The 20,646-nt window shown below is 43.3% G+C and overlaps 1 protein-coding gene across 2 annotated transcripts in view; it reads right to left on the bottom strand.

Annotated features, from left to right (window-relative positions):
* Positions 1 to 1,983: 1,983 nt before the first annotated feature.
* Positions 1,984 to 20,646, bottom strand: part of USP46 (ubiquitin specific peptidase 46) — a 48,557-nt gene continuing 29,894 nt past the window's right edge. For both annotated transcript variants that reach the window (XM_058192607.1, XM_058192608.1), the window contains 3 exons: positions 17,255 to 17,452; positions 10,669 to 10,747; positions 1,984 to 8,037 (listed from right to left, as the gene is read on the bottom strand). In XM_058192607.1, the coding sequence (XP_058048590.1) occupies positions 7,936 to 8,037; positions 10,669 to 10,747; positions 17,255 to 17,452 (379 nt within the window). In that variant the 3' untranslated portion in view covers positions 1,984 to 7,935. The remainder of the gene's footprint in view (positions 8,038 to 10,668; positions 10,748 to 17,254; positions 17,453 to 20,646) is intronic.

Raw genomic sequence — 20,646 nt, 5'->3', positions numbered from 1 at the left:
TAGGGTTCCAGAGTTATGTCCCAGTTTCTCCTTTTTCTCCCCCGAGTCCATTCCCATACTTAGTTGCCAGGAATTGAACACCGAATAATCAAGTGATGCATCCATCTGTACGGATGGATGATTATTTGTGTCTTATGAGCTACAGATCAAAACTGAGAGCACTTTGAAATGAATACATCTTTTTATTTCTGCTTTATACTAAGGTTCTCCTGCGCTTGCTTTGTGGTATCTTTGCATCTTTGCCAAGATTATATACAAGTATAAATTTGTTTTAGGGGAAACAGGAAAAGAAAACCAGAGTTCTAGTTTTTTTCTGAAGGTGAACGTTTTGGGAAATACTCTACATGTGCCATACTTGGCTAAAAACTGGTCGGAATTGAGCGGAGAGTCCATATATTGGTAAGCAGAGCTGGATGAACCATGAAAGCTCGACTTTCTGTTGGCTCACAAGATAAATATTTGGTGGTTATCTTAAAACATAAAAAAAGTGATCTGATTTTGTTCTTCACCCAAGTGCTTCACAGCATGGAAAGTATAGCAAGATTTAATACTATAAAATCCACCATGTGAAAAAGATAACGGTTGCATACACCAAAGGAAGATTTTTTTCACTCTCGGAAGACAAGCCAAGATAAAAGCTGAAACAGTAGTTAGCAAAGGAATAAGCAGCCCAGCAGGGTTGTATTAGATTCTAGTTGGGAATCATTAAATGGGCTAATAACTGCTTGCATTGTCTTCCATGGGAAAGAAATGCAGGAGCTGGTGTCTCGTTTAGGATTTGAATTGATACATGGATCCCTACCAAGATCCACAAATTCACGCAACCTTTTGCACCAAGTTCAGTGGATTATATGCATCCTGTGTCCTTTATTATGTTGGCAGAGACATCCAAGGGGTTCAAATATGCCAAGGTGGCAGCCACCTGCCTGATTTTTATGTGGTGGTCATTTTTTTTTTACTTTTTTTTTGATCTCTTATGGCGGTTCCTCCCGGCTTGAATCAACGTCGGTTCCTAGCATGCCGGGCGCCACCTCCTAAGGTTTAAATCTTAGGAGTGAAGACTGTTCGACACCTACATTTCGAGCTGTTCTTAGAGCCAAAGCAAATTAGAAGCACTGTCCCTATCCTCTTCATCCTTCATTCCTGCCGAGAGGACGGATCTTAATTATCGCGTCAGAAAAATGATGGGATTCTGCTGGGAATGGCTATATCCAGTAGGTACCGCGATATTTAGCTGTCACATTAAAAGTACAGCATTTTATTCTTTTTTCTTTGGATCCGATTGGCAGTTCCTCACTTCTGTGAGAGGAAAGGGAAAACAGGTTCCCTCAGGAACATATTTGGGGTCAGAACTGTCCTGCACATGTAGCGACTATAATTTTGAAGGAAAAAGAGGGTTTTTAAAAAATTGTCTGGATCAATGCAGCTTGTCTGGTCGCGAGTCAGGGCACTAATGTGACCAGTTTTTCACAGCAGTCATTAGGCGAATCCCCTCAGTCATTAAGTGAATGATGTGTCTTGATAAGGGAACCCATTTTTCTTTTTTTTTTAATTCAAAAAGTTTTACAAAAAATTTTCCCCCCCTTTCCCCCAACTCCCATCCCTCCTCCCTTCACAAACCCCCCTCCCCCCTCCCCCCTGACTTCCCGGAAGAAACACAAGGTATAGTTAAAAATAAAACAAAACATATGCTAAAAAAAATCCCAAAACTATTATACCAATTTTCCCTCTCTAACTCTGACTTCCTCCTTACAAAACCAAAATCCTCCAAAAAAAAATAAATAATTTTTTTTTAACAATTAACAATAATAAAATATATAAATCAGTAGAACAAATTAATCCTAAAGTATTTAAAGCCAGCTAATGCGTAAAAGTCCAATCCAATTCAGAGAATATCTCCCTTATAGCTTCTATAAACATATAATTTTTCCCCCAAATCTTTCTTACATAAGATCTTTCAAGAATATTCTAATTGCAATTCAGTAGAACACATTATATATAATTTGAACACAAAAAATTACAGTATCTCAACTTTATATTCAAAATCCAATATAAATCCAAATATTTAGTCTTTTATGATAGATGTGAAACATGTAATCAACCCATTTCTTCCAGATCTTTCTCACATAAAGTCTTTCAGGGACGCTAATGTTTTTATCTGTTAATATTTCAAAAAAAGATTCTTTCAAGGATAATACTTTTATCTCTTGCCATTTTATTTGATGCATTAGTCTCTGTCTTTCCTTCATTACTCCTTTTAAAAAGTCAATCACAATATTTCCTGATAGTTCCTTATGTCCAACAATCCACAAGTTACTGCCATATATTCCATCAGTCTGGAAAGAAAACTCTTGGAAAGCATTAACCCTGTGAATTTTTCCAATTCGGGAGACAGCCTCTTGTAACACAGATTCAGGCATTTCATCTAAACTTAGATCATCTTGTTTATTCACGATCATATCTTCATTTTTATCCATTTTTGTTTGTACCTCCATTCCATCCAAGTACTGATTACACTGGTTAATTTCCTCCAAGCTCTCATCAAAAACATCCCCATTTTGTATCAATTCGTATTTTTGAATAATTAAATACATTCTTTCTGTATAATCCTGTATAAAGTCACGAATCCATTCTTCTGAAAGAGCCTTCACGGCGAAGTTCTTACGGAGAATCCCCTTATGAAATACTTAAACAAACTAATATAATCCAACAATCCACAGTCCAACACAATAAGATAAAATCTCCATTCACTTTCACATTCTCAGCAAATAAACGCCGTTTTCCCTTTAAGTATAGGAGAGCTCAATTCGTTACAATCCAGAAATAGTTTCCCAGCTTCTTAATTATGCAGCTTGCTCTTTACTTTCACTTCCTCAAACGCCATTTTAAACAATTAGTTAAAGCAAGGGGGAAAAAAAAGTTTCCTTTTAAAAAGGTAGAAGTCAGGAAATCAAAAATACTTGCAATCCAGTAATTGTTCACTCGTGCTTAAATCTTAGGAGTGAAGACTGTTCGACACCTACATTTCGAGCTGTTCTTAGAGCCAAAGCAAATTAGAAGCACTGTCCCTATCGTCTTCATCCTTCATTCCTGCCGAGAGGACGGATCTTAATTATCGCATCAGAAAAATGATGGGATTCTCCTGGGAATGGCTATATCCAGTAGGTACCGCGATATTTAGCTGTTGCATTAAAAGTACAGCATTTTATTCTTTTTTCTTTGGATCCGATTGGCAGTTCCTCACTTCTGTGAGAGGAAAGGGAAAACAGGTTCCCTCAAGAACATATTTGGGGTCAGAACTGTCCTGCACATGTAGCGACTATAATTTTGAAGGAAAAAGAGGGTTTTTAAAAAAATTCTCTGGCTCAATGCAGCTTGTCCTCATCCTAGGACGCTTTGAGACTAGAAATCTGGTCGCGAGTTGGGGCACTAATGTGACCACACCAGTTTTTCACAGCAGTCATTAGGCGAATCCCCTCAGCCATTAAGTGAATGATGTGTCTTGATAAGGGAACCCATTTTTCTGAATGGGTTGTTGTTGCGGCTGTTGTTTTTTTTTGCCATAAGCTAGCAAAAAAGTTGTAAAATTGCAGTCATGTGACCATGGGACGTTGCAACCGGTCAATAAAGGTGAGCTATCATGGGACCTTGCGGGGGGGAAGGGGAGGGGAATGACACTTTACGACAGGGGTATCAAACTCGATTTCATTGACAGCCGCATCAGGGTTGTATTTGACCTCGGGGGGGGGGGGGGCAGGTTGAATGTGGCCAAGGTGGGTATGGCTAGTTTGACGTCACTCGTGTCAGAGGTGCTTGTGATGGCCGGCCAGATCTAAGCACCCTGCAGGCTGCATCCAGATGTCAGGCCATGACACCCCTGCGTTATGACAACCGGAAGTACTTTGTGCGTTGTAAAGCACCCATTCAAGGTAGCTCTATAAACTGTTGTAAAATGACTGGTAAGAACATTGCAGTCAATTGTGGCCCATTTATTCTGTGACATAAAACCTGATGGGGACCACTCAAAATTGAGCTTTTACAGGTAGTCCTCGACTTACGACCACAAAATTCCTGCTGTTAAGTGAGGCATTTGCTAAAGGAGAATTTTGCCCCATTTCACCGCCTTTCTTGTCTTGGTCGTTAAGCGAATCGCTGCACTTGATAAAACCCGGTTGTTGAGTGAATCCGGCTTCCCCGTTGACTTCGCTTGTTAAGAAAGCTGCAAAACGGGATCACACGACCTTGGGACGCAGCGACGGTCATCAATGTGAGTCACTTCCCAAGCGTCGGAATTTTGATCGTGTGACCACGGGGATGCTGGAACTGTCGTTAACTGTGAAAAATGGTCGTAAGTCACTTTTTTTCAGTGCCGTTGTAACTTTGAATTGGTCCCTGTTGTAAATCGAGGACTACCTGTATTTCTTAAGCTAGAAAGGTCAGGCAGGATTGTAGGGATACCAGAAACAGATGTTAGGTTTTACCTCTTAGCATTGAAAAACCCTCAACTCTCAGTGATTCTGTGCCTCCCTTATTGATCTTGCCGATTATCCTCCACTGACTTCATCACACTGAACTCACTGGGAGCCTTCGAAATTGCAATCTTTTCTACTCATCCAAAATTCAACTTCTTGCGTCATACTTCAGGGCAAAGAATCGGAAGAACCCAATAATTGATTCTTCTTACTGCAGATGAGAAATATGTTACAGATCCTGGGGAACTCCAGAAAGTCCATCCCGTTTTGCTCTCTGCGGTCCACGAAATTTACTGAAATGTGGCAATCTGTAGCACCAGTGGTGGGTTGCTCCCGGTTCTGTCCGGTTCTATAGAACCGGTAGTAAAACCGGCGGGAGGCTCCGCCCACCCGCCCTGACATCATCAGGGGGCTTCTGCACATGCACACGCACTCCCGTTGCAAACTGGTAGTAAAGGTAAGTAGAACCCACCCTGCTCAGCACCACTGTTCAATCCAGCAGCGTGCAGGATCTCATATGCACACCTGTTCAATCTTCCAAGAGGGAAAAGAACTAAAAAATCCCTGCTTGCCTGGGATTCTGCTTATGGGTTTCAACCTTATAGAACTTTGGATTGTGCTTCCTATTTGCTTAACTGGATATGCAACTCCTGGATGATGCATGCGGCGTTGATACAAAAACAGATCTGAAAAAGCAAGAGCCAAATTTTTGGTATCTCTTCGGGTGAAGAACAAAACTGTAACATTTGCAATGAAGCGAACCCGGAGAAATAGCTCCCCCCACTTTTTTTCCCCAGTGCCAAATCCCCCTAATAAACAGGGAATGTGGATCTGCAGCACGATTTAAGTGAGACTAAAATCACTTTAAGGGAAAGTATGGCTTGGCGTTGCCAATTTGATTTCTTTTTCAATACACCCAAGCGCAGAGCTTCTCTAAGGGAGAACAGAACACCATGTGAAATAATCCACAGCCCAAGCCCAGTTCCCAAAAACATATTTATCTTTCCTTTCCGTGACCAGCAATGACCTTTAAAGCAATGATTTCGGGTTTCCTACAACACGAAAACCCTTTTCACCACCCACACTACAAGGCCCCTTAAAAATTCACTTCATAGCATGGGCTGGGTAAGGCTTCCTGGAATTCATGCATTAAAAAAATGCATGTGCGCACTTTACATTTTATACCTTCAGTCTAACATCAGTGCAGGTGGTCCTTGATGGTGACCGATTGCTTAGCAACCGTTCAAAATTACGATGGACTTCCCCGGAATTAATTCACCACCCAGTTTCAAAATCCCAACAGCCAGTCATGTGATCACATTTTTGGATGCTTGCCAACTGGCCATTGGTGGCATTCTGTGGTCACATGACAGTGATTTTCTGCATTTTTTTTTTGCGGTAAACTATCATTTACTTCCATTTAGCCCATTGGCTAAAGCAGGTTTGTTTAACAACCACCGCTTTCACTTAATGACTGTTGCCAAAAAGCTCATAAAATCGGGTGTAGCTCAATTACAGTCGCAATTGAGGACTACCTATACTGTAGTTATGGGCTGAACAGATAGAACAATCAGCATTCCCTGAGCTGGATGCCACCCAGATGTTTTAGACAACAACTTACACTATCCCTGAACAGCATGGGAAAAGCTCAAAGATGCAAGTTGCAGCCTAAAACATCTAGAAATATACAGGTCGGGAAAAGCTGCTTTAAGGAATTGGGATCAACCAGTGGTGAAATCCAAAATTTTTTTCTACCGGTTCTGTGGGCGTAGCTTCGTGGGTGTAATATTGCTTGGTGGGCGTGGCAGGGGAAGGATACTGCAAAATCTCCATTCCCACCCCACTCCAGGGCTTGCCAGGGGTGGCATTTGCCAGTTCTCCGAACTACTCAAAATATCTTCTACCGGTTCTCCAAACTATTCAAAATTTCCACTACCAGTTCTTCAGAACCTGTCAGAACCTGCTGGATTTCACCCCTGGTATTAACTATGGTTCCTGATTTGGGAGAAGTGGCTTGAGTGAAGCATCTTCAGCAGATCCTATTCCTTCTGAGAATATATTCTTGCTTCTTCAAATACAGTTTCCTTCCTTCCTCTCTATCCCCCTGGGGATCAGCAATGAACCACCTGGTCTGATATGGATCTTAGTAATGGAATGGGACTGCTTACTGCAGCCAACTCACTACAGGACAATCCGACATGGCTAACTCACCATGCAATAACTCAACAATTTAATTTATCATATTTTTTGGAATATAAGATGCTCTGGAGTATAAGACGCACCTTAGTTTTCGGGGAGGAAAATAAGAAAAAAAAAATCTGCCTCTGCCTACCAGCATCCATCCGTATTTATCTGGCTAGCATCCTGTCACTGTGAGGGAGTTGAGGGCTGTTTGGAAACTGAAACAGGATTTGCTGTGTGAGCAACAAGGAAGGAGACAGCAAGGAGCCTGGGCATGGCTTAGCTCTGAGTCTGTGCTAAAGCTGCAAACTAGTCTGCTGCTCAAAACTGAAACTGAAACTCCTCTCCTCTGTTGTGTTTTGCTTGGAAAACTTACTTTTGGTATTGTATATTTTACTTCATGTGTTATATATAAAGAGAAATTATTGAATCCTGCTGAATCAATTAGTTGTGTGTGCTTTCTGGATGTGATTGCTGCTGCAAACTCTGAGTCCTTGCAGCAAATAGCCAAAACCCAGGTCAGCTTCAGCACATTATTGCAGCCTGATTCAGCCTGACTGGCGGGTGGATCTGCCTCCTGGAATACCCCCAATCAGCTGTTCCAGGCTGCAGGGATTGCCACAGACCATCGCAGCCTCTGTGCCTCGCGGTTTTGGCTACATTCGGTGTATAAGACGCACCCAAAATTTCACCTTCTTTGGGGAGGGGATGGGGAAACGTGCATCTTATACTCTGAAAAATACGGTAATTATTGCCATTCACGTTTCATTTTGTCCTTTCTTTAGCGTCCTTTAATGGTTCTATTTCTGTTCCTTTGATATTAGTGTATCTCTTGCCCCTTGACGAGCTGGCTGTGGCAAATTGTCGTAGACCTCCCCACTAGTAGGTATCTCATAGATTGCTCTCATTTTGAGTGGTCTTATTATTGAGGAACACTCGTAGATCATTTAAGAAACGCAACAACTCCACATGGAACAGTCTGAAAATCACTGCTGAAAAGGAATGGGTGAAGAAATGGTCTTTAACGGTGATGCAAGCATCTAGCCAACATTATACCTCAATTCAGCGGATTCACCTGATGAATGCGAGTCTCTATACATTGGTTCTTTTTCTTGATGACTTAAGATGGGAGAATCTTCTAGACATAAGTTAGGAGTTTTAGTCAGCGATCAAGCAATGATCCTGCGTGGGCTGTATTGGTCACGTCTACAGAGTAGTCAAGTTAACAGTGTTGGTCAGGATCGATCCACTCGAGTATGGAGAAAGTCACAAGTCTTCCCAATCATTCCCTTGACTGGTAAAATAAAATATATCCAGATTCTGAATTTTTTGATATATCGGATGTCAGGCCATAGAATTCTTCAATAGCTTGTGCATCAATTTTCTAAGGGGAGAAAAGAAAAGAAAGATGCTATCAAAAGTTTCAGGAATGCTGAAATTGATGTCATGTTTATAGCAATAGGATTTGGCCTCAGGTTTCAGCAAACTAGACAACCAGGTACAAAATAGTTAGCTAAACTCTTTCCATATACTACGTACTTGCAATATGTGAATGCCAGGGGTGGGTTCTACTTACCTTCACTACTGGTTCGCAACGGGGCTGCGCGCGCTCTTCTGCACATGTGCAGAAGCTTCCTGATAACATCCGGGTCAGTGGGCGGAGCCTCCCGCCGGTTTTACTACCGGTTCTTGCGAACTGGTCCGAACCGGGGGCAACCCACCACAGGTGTATGCATATATTTCTCCCTCATTGTTGAAAAGATTGTGGACAGCTGAGATCTTTGGACTATTTCTGGTCTGCAAGTCGTACAACTCAGACTTTATTAAACTTTGTTTAATCCAAGTCTCTTTCGTGTGAATTCAACTGATTCTTGGGGAAAAAAATATTTTGCTTTTTCTTCCCCACTTCCTAACAGTACTATCTCGGTATAGGTAGTCCTCGACTTACAACAGTTCATTTAGTGACCGTTCGAAGTTACAGCGTCCCTGAAAAAAGTGACTTGTGAGCATTTTTCACACTTCTGGACATTCAGGTGCAAGGTGACCGCATCCCCATGGTCACGTGATTTACTGTTTGGATGCTTGGTAACTGACTCATATTTATGACGGCTGCGGTGTCCTGAAGGTCATGTGATCAGCTTTAGTGACCTTCTGAGAAGCAGAGTCAATGGGGAAAGCGGATTCACTTAACAACCGTGTCACTAACTTATCACCTGCAGAGATTCACTTAACAATCATGGCAAGAAAGGCTGTAAAATGGGGCAAAACTCACTTAACAAATGTCTCATTTAGCAACAGAAATTTTGGGCTCAGCTGTGGTTGTAAGTCGAGAACTACCTGTACAATGATTCATGATTCAATGACATCGTCGCAGTCAGTGACATGTGATAAGACCTAAAACAACACAAACATCATTTTTACATTATCCACAAATTAAGATGTTACTCCATCTTAAAACAATGGCAGCCGTAGGAAATTTGGCAGCTCTTCTGCATGCGATGTTCGGATTGTAATCTGATAAATATAAAGCAAACAAAATCATCGTCAAAACTTCCAAGATGGAGCTTCGATTAGCAAGTGGAGTTATAAGACTGAGCCCAACTCAGTCTTACTGTAAAGGACTAAAGGTATCCATATGGTGTTGTGTCTCGCCCAGTCTCACCACAGCCGGGGCCTGCTTATCTGCTTCCGGAGGAATGTCCTAGTATGCCTCCCGGCCCCAGCCCTGGCTCCATGCCCAGACAGGCTGAAGAGGAGGAAATACCTCCAGCCCCCAGCTCTGGCTCCATGCCCAGGCAAACGGAGCAACTAGACCCCTCCCCCTCCTCCACAGCATGTGAGCCTGAGGGAGGTCTATTGCCAACAGCTGCCGACTGGAGTGACCCTCGCGTCAGAAGACTTGATAGGCGGAGGCAACAGAAGGAAGGGAGGGGCAGGCTGGGATAAGTGCTGAGTCATGGAGCCACACCCCATGGCCTATATAAAGGACCTGCTTTCTGGCATTCTCTGAGTCAGGCAAAGTCTAAACATATCTTGCTGAAGTCACTTTCTGGTCTCCTGCCTGCCTTGAGGACTTTGCTAGGACTTTGGCAGAGCTGCAGAGGCATGCCTGATTCGGATTTCCCTGACCCGGCCCTCAGCGGAGGAGTGGGACACGACATATGGAATGGTAAAAAAAAAAAAAGTGTAACAAAAACTTTCTGTGACAATATGACTGCAACAACATGATCGACGTTCCATCTGGGTTTTAGAAGTGTCTCCTTTGACTGCACAACAGATAGTCCTTGACTGTAAATGAGGCCGAAATTATGGTCATAGGTTAGGCTGGTTATTAAGACGGTCAACAAACGACCACACTCTATTTTGCAGCATTTTTTTAAAGGTGGTGATTAAGTGACTCACTGCAGTCATTAAACAAATGCCATGGGTGTTAAGGGAATATGGTAAATATAAGCGAATCCATGTCGGCAAAGGGTGATTTTTGCTGGGAGCCAAATTAATTGTTCATTTCCAGCAAAAATGTAAATCGTGATCAAATACATGAGTTGCTACAAACGACCATAAATGTAAGCTAGTTGCCAAGCCCCCAAAATGTGATTATAAGGGGGTGGGGGGAGAGTGGCTGTTGGAACTTTGTATCTGGATTGGGAGTAGCTTTGGGGAGGTAACTTTGAATGGTTGCTAAGCAACTGTTCCTAACTTGAGGACTGCCTATATTCTAACTGCCATCTTGACTTTTTTTTTAAAAAATTAGTCCTTGAAAGCACGGTTGAAAAAAAAAACATGAAAGACATGAATTCTTCCAAACCACAAGGGAGAGAATGATATTATTATATCTATTAAGCTGGCTGAGGAATTTAGGGAGTTGAAACCCGCGCATGTTAAAAGTTGACCGGGTGGAAAAACTTTGCCTTAGAATAATAAGGATTTTACTTTCAGCAAATGAAATGCTGTTAACACCTAAACAGGCCCGATAAGGCTTGGCCGGTTTGCTTAAAATTGTCGATTTACTCACCTCTACAATATCATCATCAAACAATAGCCAAAAGCCATGACTCTTCACAATGGTGATATAGTGTCCACGGTTAGGCCCACTGAGAAGGAAGGAAGGAAGGAAGGAAGGAGAATGAAGAGGGAAGGAAAAAGAAGGGAAGGAAGGAAGAAAGGAAAGAAAAAAACCCACAAATTAAAATAGAAAAACCAGAATCCTAGAGAATTTTCTAAACACAAAAATAATGAAAATAACTTCCGTGTGTTGTGCTCCAGCCCCTGAACCTGGCCCCATGTCCGAAAGTGACTCCGAGAGTGAGGGGGAAGGGCTGGTAAGGTTTACCTCGGGAGCACCGATGCCTTTGGCCCGGCTCCAGGAGCCAGAACCAGGCCAGTCGGAGGATGTAATGAGACCATCATCCCCTGATTCCTACCTTCCTCAGGCTACGCCTTCAGACCCAGCTGATAATAATAATAATAATAATCAAGCTTGGATTAACCCATGCTTCGGAAGATTAGAGAGGCGGCGTTATCAAAGGGAAGATATATAAGGAGCTTTGGGACTGCTCACGCTCCATGGGGAGCAAAAGATTAGCTGAACTGTTTCAAAGAGAGCTGAAAGTCTTATTCTGTGAGTCATTTGTTTGAACTTTGGCAGGCAGCTGCGATTTCTCTGCCAGGACTGATAAGAGCCGTGAATCCACTGGCTGAAGGTCAGCTCGTTACTCCGAAGTGGGGAAGGAGACAGAACACCGTGTTGACCTCTTCTTCTTCTTCATATACTCCAAGGGTGACACTAAATTCTTTCCCCACTGTTTCTTTCACACACAAATGGGGAGTTCTGCAGGTGAACTTTCTCCATACCAACCTCCATGTTCAGTTGGTACCACCAGTGTTCCGATGGGAAGACACAGGTGTGAGAGGGTGTTTGTTTACATATGTGTGCGCATATGCTCCTTCAAGCCAACCTTGACCCCTGGCATCTATCTGGATAAATCCCTGCAGTTTTCTTGGCAAAATTTTTGAAAATGGCTTGCCATGATCTTCCTAGGGCTGAGAGAGAGTGACCAGCCCAAAGTTACCCAATTACCGTATTTTTCAGAGTATAAGACGCACCAGAGTATTAGACGCAGCTTAGTTTTTGGGGAGGAAAATAGGAAAAAAAAAATCTCCCTACCAGGTATTCATCTGGATTAGTGTCCTTAGTCTGGTCAGCTTCAGCACATTAGTTTGCTGGTTTTTTATCCCCTGCTTGGGGATAAAAAACAGCTTCTAAGGCACCGCTGAGAGGAAGCAGCAATGAGAAAAGCAGGCAAAGCACTGGGAGGTCACGTCACTTGGCTAGCGCCTCGTTAGGGCTGAAAAAAGCTTCTAAAGAACAGCTGAGAGTCGGAGCAAAGCAGGGAGATCACGTCACTTGCTAGCGCCTCGTCAAAGCACAGCTGACAGTTGAAGGAACAGGCAAAGCTCAGAAGATGCTTCACTTGCTAGCGCCTCATTAGGGCTGAAAAACAGCTTCTAAAGCACAGCTGATCGTCCAGAAACAGAAACGAGAAAAGCAGGCCAAGCGCTTCCCTCACTAGGGCCTCGTTAGCGCCTCGTTAGGGCTGAAAAAAAGCTTCTAAAGAACAGCTGAGAGTCGGAGCAAAGCAGGGAGATCACGTCACTTGCTAGCGCCTCGTCAAAGCACAGCTGACAGTTGAAGGAACAGGCAAAGCTCAGAAGATGCTTCACTTGCTAGCACCTCATTAGGGCTGAAAAACAGCTTCTAAAGCACAGCTGATCGTCCGACGGAGCAGCAACGAGAAAAGCAGGCCAAGCGCTTCACTCACTAGGGCCTCGTCAGGGCTGAAAAAAAAAGCTTGGACATTCGGAGTATAAGACGCACCCAAATTTTCAGCTTCTTTTGTGGGGGGAAAGGTGCGTCTTATACTCCAAAAAATATGGTAGCTGTCTTTATATTTAAGGGGGGACTGTCACTCATGCCCTCCTGTTTGCTGCCTTAAGTGCTGCACCCAAGTTGCTCTCCAGACCATTTAGAGTCGCTTATTTCTTCTCTTGCTGCCATCTTGGCAGTTACGAGCTCAAGCGAGTGCTCATTCACGCCTCTCTCTTCTTCCCACTCCAATTACAGGCTCCACAGAGTAAACATGGAGCTCTTTCAAATACTTTGAAAGAGATGCTTAAACAGGGATGGGGGAATGTTAGAAACAGACAGGAATTCTTTTTCCTTTGGGTCTTCACAGGACTAAATCCTACCAAACAGTCCCCCTGAATGTATTAAACAGGTGCAAGCAGACTAAAATACGGATCTTTTGCAAGGAGCAATGTTTTTCCAAGGGCCTGGGAAAAAAGCACCAAAACAGCTTCAGGACTGCTTGACCAGGCTGAGTTGAGTAAGAAAAAGAGGTGGGGCGGCGGGAGGGGGAGAGGCTGTGTTGGACAGTCCAGACTCAGTATGTTACAGAAAAATAAAACAAAAACAAATGGCTCTTTAAACATTATATCTAACATCTAGTCTCCAGCGTGAAGGAATGTTTTTATATAGCACATTCAGCTGTCTTTTTTTAAACAGTGCACATAGCCAAAGCTTCCTCCCGTCTACCCTACTGGGTTAAACAACCATTTGCAAACAGATTCAGCTGTTTTTGTTACTCTTGTTTTCTATCCAGAGCTGGCAGTTGGCACTGAACGAGCCTTGTCTTTCGAGAATCTATTTTCTTGCCCCTCTAGCTGTTCCCCGTCATCAGTTGGTATCACCTGTGCTTCAACGCCCCAGAGTTCTTTAAGCAGGCGGCATAAAAAAATGCACAATAAATAAATAAAACAAATGTATTTGTTGTGGCCTGATGGCCGCCAGCCCCTCCAGCAGCCAAATCAGAGGCGGAGGAGGCGGCATGGGAGTCAGGGTCAGCATCAAGGCAACCTGAGAGCTCCGAGGGGGAAGAGGGAACGGAGCTGTCAGAGAATAAGACAGAGGCAGAGCCTGGGCTGTCCCTCAGTCAATAGCCCCCAGGTGTGGAGGTGGCTGATGAGGAAGAGGAGGAACAGTTGGGTCCAGTGTCTGATGCACAGAAGGCAGAGGAGAGGAGAGCAGTGGAAATCTATGGGCTGATCCTTGGGATGGAAGAGCCACTGCTGCTAGCGAAGCCCTACCCTATCTCTGGGGATAAAAGGCAGGGGCCGGAGATGAATGGGTGTGACAGACAACTATTCATCTCCCTGCCGGATAGATTTGTTAGCCTGCTGTGTGTGTGTGAGAGAGAAGCTTTTTGCCGGGACTGCTGAGGCTCCTACTAAAGGAATCATTGATTTAACTACAGAGGGTTTGCTGTGTTTGAGGAGCTGGGTCAGAACACCTGACATTCTCATTATTTCTATCAACTGTTTGCTTCCCACCAGGATTGCCTGCAGGGAGAGCCCCCCCACACACACACACAAAAGTCAAGGTTGCCTTCTAGTGCTGATTCGCCATGTCATGCTGGCTAGCTGTAAGACTTTCTGACCTTTTAAAAAAGATCATTTAAAATGAACAACAACAACAACAAAACCCCTCTTCACTTAAAAAAAAAAAAGACATTTGAGTCTCTGTTTTTGTTGGGGACTGAATAATCTCTTTGCACTTATTTGCACTGTCAGGGCCAAATGACGAGAGACGGATCAAGGGCAGGAACTTGACATGCAGGTCCTGTGGCTATTTCTCACCTGGCTTATTGTTGGTGAAAAGAATCTCTGGATTTAACAACACAGGACATGTCCTGGTTTGACTCCCCTCCCGTAGTTTAGAGAGCAGTGAGTTTTCTCTGTCTTCAGGCATCTCTTCATAAACCTAGCTTGGACTCTGAGTACAGTGAACACCTGCCACAATGGAACGGTTAAGTAAGCTACCTGTATCCAGATTCATCATTATCGTAAGCATTTTATTTTTATTTTAATGGGACGTTCGGCCACTTCATTACCCATTAACCTTTCATTCCCCCAGCTTGTACACTGGATCCTAGTTTTCAACAAGGGCTCTTGATGAATTTGAATGTCCACCGCCTTAATCCCAGCATTAAAGACACCGACAATACGAGTGATTGTCTGAAGGATGAGAGGAAAATTTGCAGAATTCATGAGCCCATGAACCCCATACCTGGCATTAAAGAAAAATGTGTGATCTGTAGAAAAATCAGGCATTTTGGACTGAGAATCAGAACTGTGCCTATATCGGGGTAGTCAACCTTTTAATACCTACCAATCACTTTTGTATCTTTGTTAATAGTAAAATTTTCTAACCGCCCACCGGTTCCACAGTAATGCGCCGTGTATCATTGTCTGTGCATGCCTCTTGCGCATCGTGGATTAGGTTTGGGGGGGGTGCTGGCTACCAGCTCTGCTTGTCTGTTACAGCTGGGTGCTGTGGGGGGAGATGCGCGAGCTATTCTGGGACGAGGCTCTTTTCTTTGCAGTCGCACTATAGCGCCATTTAGTTTCACTTAGGTAACGTGAACTAAACTTCTGCGCGGTCGATACAAATAGTATACTTTCAGAAATTTAAATTGTCACAGGGAATTTTATGACAACCTAATGAAAATGTTTTTAAATAATGCTATGAAATTTTTTTAAAAAATCAATTAAATTAAAAAAAAAAGGAAAGTGCTTCAGTATGGGACAAAACCCTTACCACCAACTATGAAAGCTGGAACGCCCACTAGTGGGCAGTAGGGACCAGGTTGACTACCACTGGCCTATATTACTAAACTCCTCAGAAATAGCTGTTTGTCAGGATGAAGAAGCTTAAAAACAAAGCACAAGATGGAGTGTATCTTTTCTAGACTATTTGTCTCCAGGAGGGAAAAACAAAAACCCTATCCTTCCTTCTCACTAAGTCAATCTGTAGTCCTCTAAAAGATAAGATAGCATTGATGGAGAAAACATCTACCCTGACAGCTGTTATCAGCTAAGTTTTGTTCCTGCAATAGGCAGAAGGCTCCATGTGATGTTTTCGTGATGAGACAGATAGTCCAACTTTGGGGAATGGGCAAAAGGGATCAGTTAGTTTTCTAAGATAGGTCATTTCCACATCTGCATATTTTACGGCTGTATGGGAGCAATGCTCAGGTTACACAAGACGTGTTTAATGCAACCTTGTGTTTATGCAAAGAAACGAAAGGTGCCAGCCAAATTCTCCTCATACACAAACATGGTGTGCAGCTGCTAGAGTAGAGTAGATTTCCCCCCCTTATATGTAAAAATCAAGCAACAGAACAGTGACACTGACACAGCTTGTATACTGACAGAAGATGGAAAATTCTTTTCATTCTCACTAAAATGCAGGTGGGATTTTTTTTTAAAAAAAAAGATCAATACAGCAGCCTTATCTCTTCCTTCGGAAAATCTGAGAAGGCTGATTCCCGTTTCTGTCTCGCTTTCCACACAACCAATCTATCTCCTGCAATAAATGAACGAATGAATAAACAAATAAATAAATAAATTTTAGAACCTCCCAAGGACCATCGAAAGAGATTACTATTTTAACTTTACAAGCTTGCCTACTTATGAATGCCTCAGGTGTAAAAAGGTAAAGGTTCCCCTCGCACATATGTGCTAGTTGTTCCTGACTCTAGGGGGCGGTGCTCATCTCCGTTTCAAGCCAAAGAGCCAGCGCTGTCCGAAGACGTTGTCATGTGGCCAGGATGATTAAACACCAAAGGCGCATGGAACACCGTTACCTTCCCACCAAAGGTGGTCCCTGTTTTTCTACTTCGAACTGGTTTCGAACTGCTAGGTTGGCAGAAGCTGGGACAAGTAATGGGAGCTCACCCCGTTACATGGCACTAGGGATTCGAACCACTGAACTGCCTACCTTTCGATAAGCTCAGCATCTTAGCCACTGCATCCCCAGGTGTAGGTGGATATATAAAAACTCTTCGGTGCAAGAGAAAAAAGAGCCTTATTTTGGCTTCCGGACTGATAGGCATTCGATCAGCTGAGTGAGCCCTGGCGTCGACTACCACATTATTCCTTATATACTTCAAACTTCAGAGGATAATTAGAACTACAGAAAAAACAACGGCTACCAACCTGCCTTCCATAGAGGACCTGTATACTGCACGAGTCAAAAAGAGGACTGTGAAAATATTGACAGACCCCTCACATCCTAGACATAAACTGTTTTAACTCCTACCCTCAAAATGACACTACAGAGCACTGCACACCAGAACAACTAGACACAAGGACAGTTTCTTCCCAAACGCCATCACTCTGCTAAACAAATAATTTCCTCAACACTGTCAAACTATTCACTAAGTCTGCATTACTATTAATCTTCTCATCGTTCCCATCACCCATCTCCTTCCACTTATGGCTGTATGACTGTAACTTTGTTGCTTGTATCCTTACGATTTATATTGATTGTTTACCGATTGCTTATTTGTACCCTATGACTATCATTAAGTTTTGTACCTTATGATTCTTGATGAAGGTATCTTTTTTTTTAATGTACACTGAGAGCATATGCACCAAGACTTGTGTGGCCTTGTGTGTCCAATCACACTTGGCCAATAAAAAATTCTATTTTATTCTTACATCAGGTTTAACTCCCTGGCAGAGCACAGAGTGCAATTTACCTGCCACAATGAACAACAACCGCCACCAAGTCATACATGCGGTCCAAGTTGATGGCCTCTCCCGATGTGTTGAAGAGTCGCAGCTCCAAGGGGAAGACTACTCGGTAAGAGAGCTTGGTGTATCGGTGTAGCTGCTCCATGTACTTGAACCGCTTCAGATGCAAGGCAAGGATCATTGGAAGCTTCTTCACCCTCATCCTACAAAGTCAAAAGCGGAATATGGAATGAAGGTTGTCTCTGTCTGATCTGCTGTCTCCTAAGTGGAGATCTTCTAGGTCAGGGGTGTCAAACTTAAGGCCCGTGGGCCAAATCTGGCCCACGGGGTGCTTAGATCTGGCCCATGGGGTCACCCTGGAAACAGCGGACTGGCCCACAATGCCTCTGCCAGCGAAAACAGAGGTCGGGAGGGACGTGCGGGTACCCCCGAGCTCTGTTTTTGCTGGAAGAGGGTTACAGGAGGCTGTTGCAGCTGAAAATGGAGCTCGGGGATTCATTTCCACTGACAGAGCGCTCGGGCCACCACAGGTATCCCCAACACAAATGACGTTACGCTGGCCATGCTTGGCTACGCCAACCCAGCCCCCCCTCCAGGTCAAACACAACCCTGACGAGACCCTCAATGAAATTGAGTTTGACACCCCAGTTCTAGGTGTTTTGGGACTCCTTACAACCATGAGGCACCCTAGGCATGGTGGCTAGGGATTTTGGATGTTGTAATTCTAACATATCTGGAAGGCATCAGTTTGGAGAAGGCTGCGGAGACAGCATTTTATTTTTCCCCAGAATAATTCTGGGGGAATAATTCACTACGCTCGTCATTAAACAGGTAATACTTTTTTTCTTCATCTCCATAATAATTTGCACTTTTACTTTTTTTAAAAAAGTAGTTTGTTCAAAAGAAAACTTCAAACTTCCTTTAAAGCGAATTCTACAGCTGTCCAAAATAAAATTGTTTATCTCCCCTCCTCACTCAGCCTTTTCCTCCAAAGCACCACAGTTACAGGTGTATCAACTTGAATGTTCAAAGGGTTGATCTGCAGCGGAAGGTTGAGAAGAAGTGGCTCAGACTGGTGGCTCAGACTGGTAAGACAGTCTGTTATTAACAGCAGCTGCTTGCAATTACTGCAGGTTCTAGTCCCACCAGGCCCAAGGTTGACTCAGCCTTCCATCCTTTATAAGGTAGGTAAAATGAGGACTCAGATTGTTGGGGGCAATAAGTTGACTTTGTATATAAATATACAAATAGGATGAAGATTATTGCTAACATAGTTTAAGCTGCCCTGAGTCTTCAGAGAAGGGTGGGATATAAGTGCAAATTAAAAAAAATAAATAATAATAAATAAATAAATAAAATAAGTTTGCAAAGCCCCAATACTATAGCTGGAAGATCCTGCTTAGTGAAAGCTCCCATATTTACACAATTAAAAATAGGAACAGGCTCCCTTAGTAACACTAAGAGGAGAAGGTGGGTAGACCTAGGCCCCGGGGTGAAATCCAGCAGGTTCTGGGGAACCGGTAGCAGAAATTTTGAGCAGTTCGGAGAACCGGCAAATACCACCTCTGGCTCACCCCAGAGTGGGGAGGGAATGGGGATTTTGTAGTATCCTTTCCCTCGAGCGGGGTGGGAATGGAGAATTTGTGATATCCTTCCCCTAGGAATGGGGTGGGAATGGAGAGTTTGCAGTATCCTGACCGAGGGAGTGGAGAGGGAATGGAGATTTTGTAGTATCCTTCCCACAGGAGTGGGGTGGGAATGGAGATTTTGCAGTATCCTTCCCCCAGGAGTGGGGTGGGAATGGGGATTTTGCAGTATCCTTCCCCTGGACTGGAGAGGGAATGAAGATTTTGCAATATCCTTCCCCTGGAGTGGGGAGGGAATGGGGATTTTGCAGTATCCTTCCTCTGCCACGCCCACCAAGCCACGCCCACAGAACAGGTAGTAAAAAAAAATTGGATTTCACCATTTTTGCCAGGTGAGCCTCCACTTCAGACATGCTAGCTGTCTGTGTACAGCGAGAACCAGAAATAATCCTAATCCTAATCTACTTTACAAGGATGTGAGGAATAAAAAAGGGAGCAGAAAGGACCGCGCATGAACCATGCGAGAAAACCTAAACAGGAATTGAACACTGGACAAACCACTTGTCTTCTCTGTTACGGTAATGCTTTTTCTTCAGGGACTCTGCATGATTTCTATCTCGTTCTCCTGCTTGTGGAGAACCAGCTACTGAGAGCTACTTGGATGGACAACCATACTGTATTTTCGCATGGGTTGCTATTACCATCAAGGGAAGGGAAGGAAGGAAATCTCTGTTTTTATTCCTCCTATAACCTTCCATAGACAGGTATCATATTGTATTGGATAATTTGACTAGTTAGTCGACTTTCAACAAACAATGAGCATCTGCCTCATTAAAGGAGAGGTAAAATGAAGTAAGATGAGGCGGTAGAGTTAAGATAAATGAAAAGATAAAAGAATGAGGTAAAATTGCTGGCTGGAGGGTTCTGGGAGTTGAAACCCGCGTATCTTAAAGTTGTTGAGGTTGAGGAAAAACAAGTTTAGATATCTATGGAGATTCTCAGTCATCCAGGTCACGGTTGTCCAAAAAGGGCTTTTTCCAGAGGCAACTGGACTTCCTGGTTTTTCTTTGAAGACATTTCACTTCTCATCTTGGATCAGATGCGAAATGTCGTCAAAGAAAAACCAGAAAGTCCAATTGCCTCTGGAAAAAAGTACCTTTGGGACAGGTTTAGATAATGCACGAGATTTGCAGGTTCTCTTAATGAGTTCTATAAAACATGTTCTTGGCTGAGCAATAAACTTAGCAGTTCTAATGACCGTATGTGTTTGTGCCCTGAAGAAAATAAAATTAACTTTTATTGCAGTTCATGGACCAGTAACTACATCAACTGAAGTTCTGAATGACTAACACGAACAGTTTCCATTTTGGACATCTGCAAATTTGATTAGGGAGCATATCCTAATGAACAGATCTACAATCTTAAGTAACAGACCTACAGATTCAGGAGCCAGAAGACAACAGGGGATTTGGGGCTGAAAAAAAGCTGGATTTAGAGGTCGTATAGGAAGAAATTCTGGATAAATATAGACAGAAGCAAAAAAAAAACAAAAACCAATTTCTGGAAACAGATACTTTATTTTAATAAAATAGGCAGGACTTTGCTTTATCTGTGGTGCTGTGGTTAGAGTGCATCATTACAGGTAAATTCTGCCCACAGCCAGGAGTTTGATCCTGACCGTCTCAAGGTTGACTCAGCCTTCCATCCTTCCGAGGTCGGTAAAATAAGGACCCAGATTGTTGGGGGCAATAGGCTGACTCTGTAAACCGCTTAGAGAGGGCTGTGCTGTGGCCCACCAGCGGCCAGTGGAG

Source organism: Ahaetulla prasina, chromosome 8, assembly GCF_028640845.1.
Source record: "Ahaetulla prasina isolate Xishuangbanna chromosome 8, ASM2864084v1, whole genome shotgun sequence".
NCBI classification, from domain to species: domain Eukaryota; kingdom Metazoa; phylum Chordata; class Lepidosauria; order Squamata; family Colubridae; genus Ahaetulla; species Ahaetulla prasina.
The sequence above is the reverse complement of the archived record's forward strand: the minus strand, read 5'-3'. Positions and strand labels throughout refer to the sequence as shown.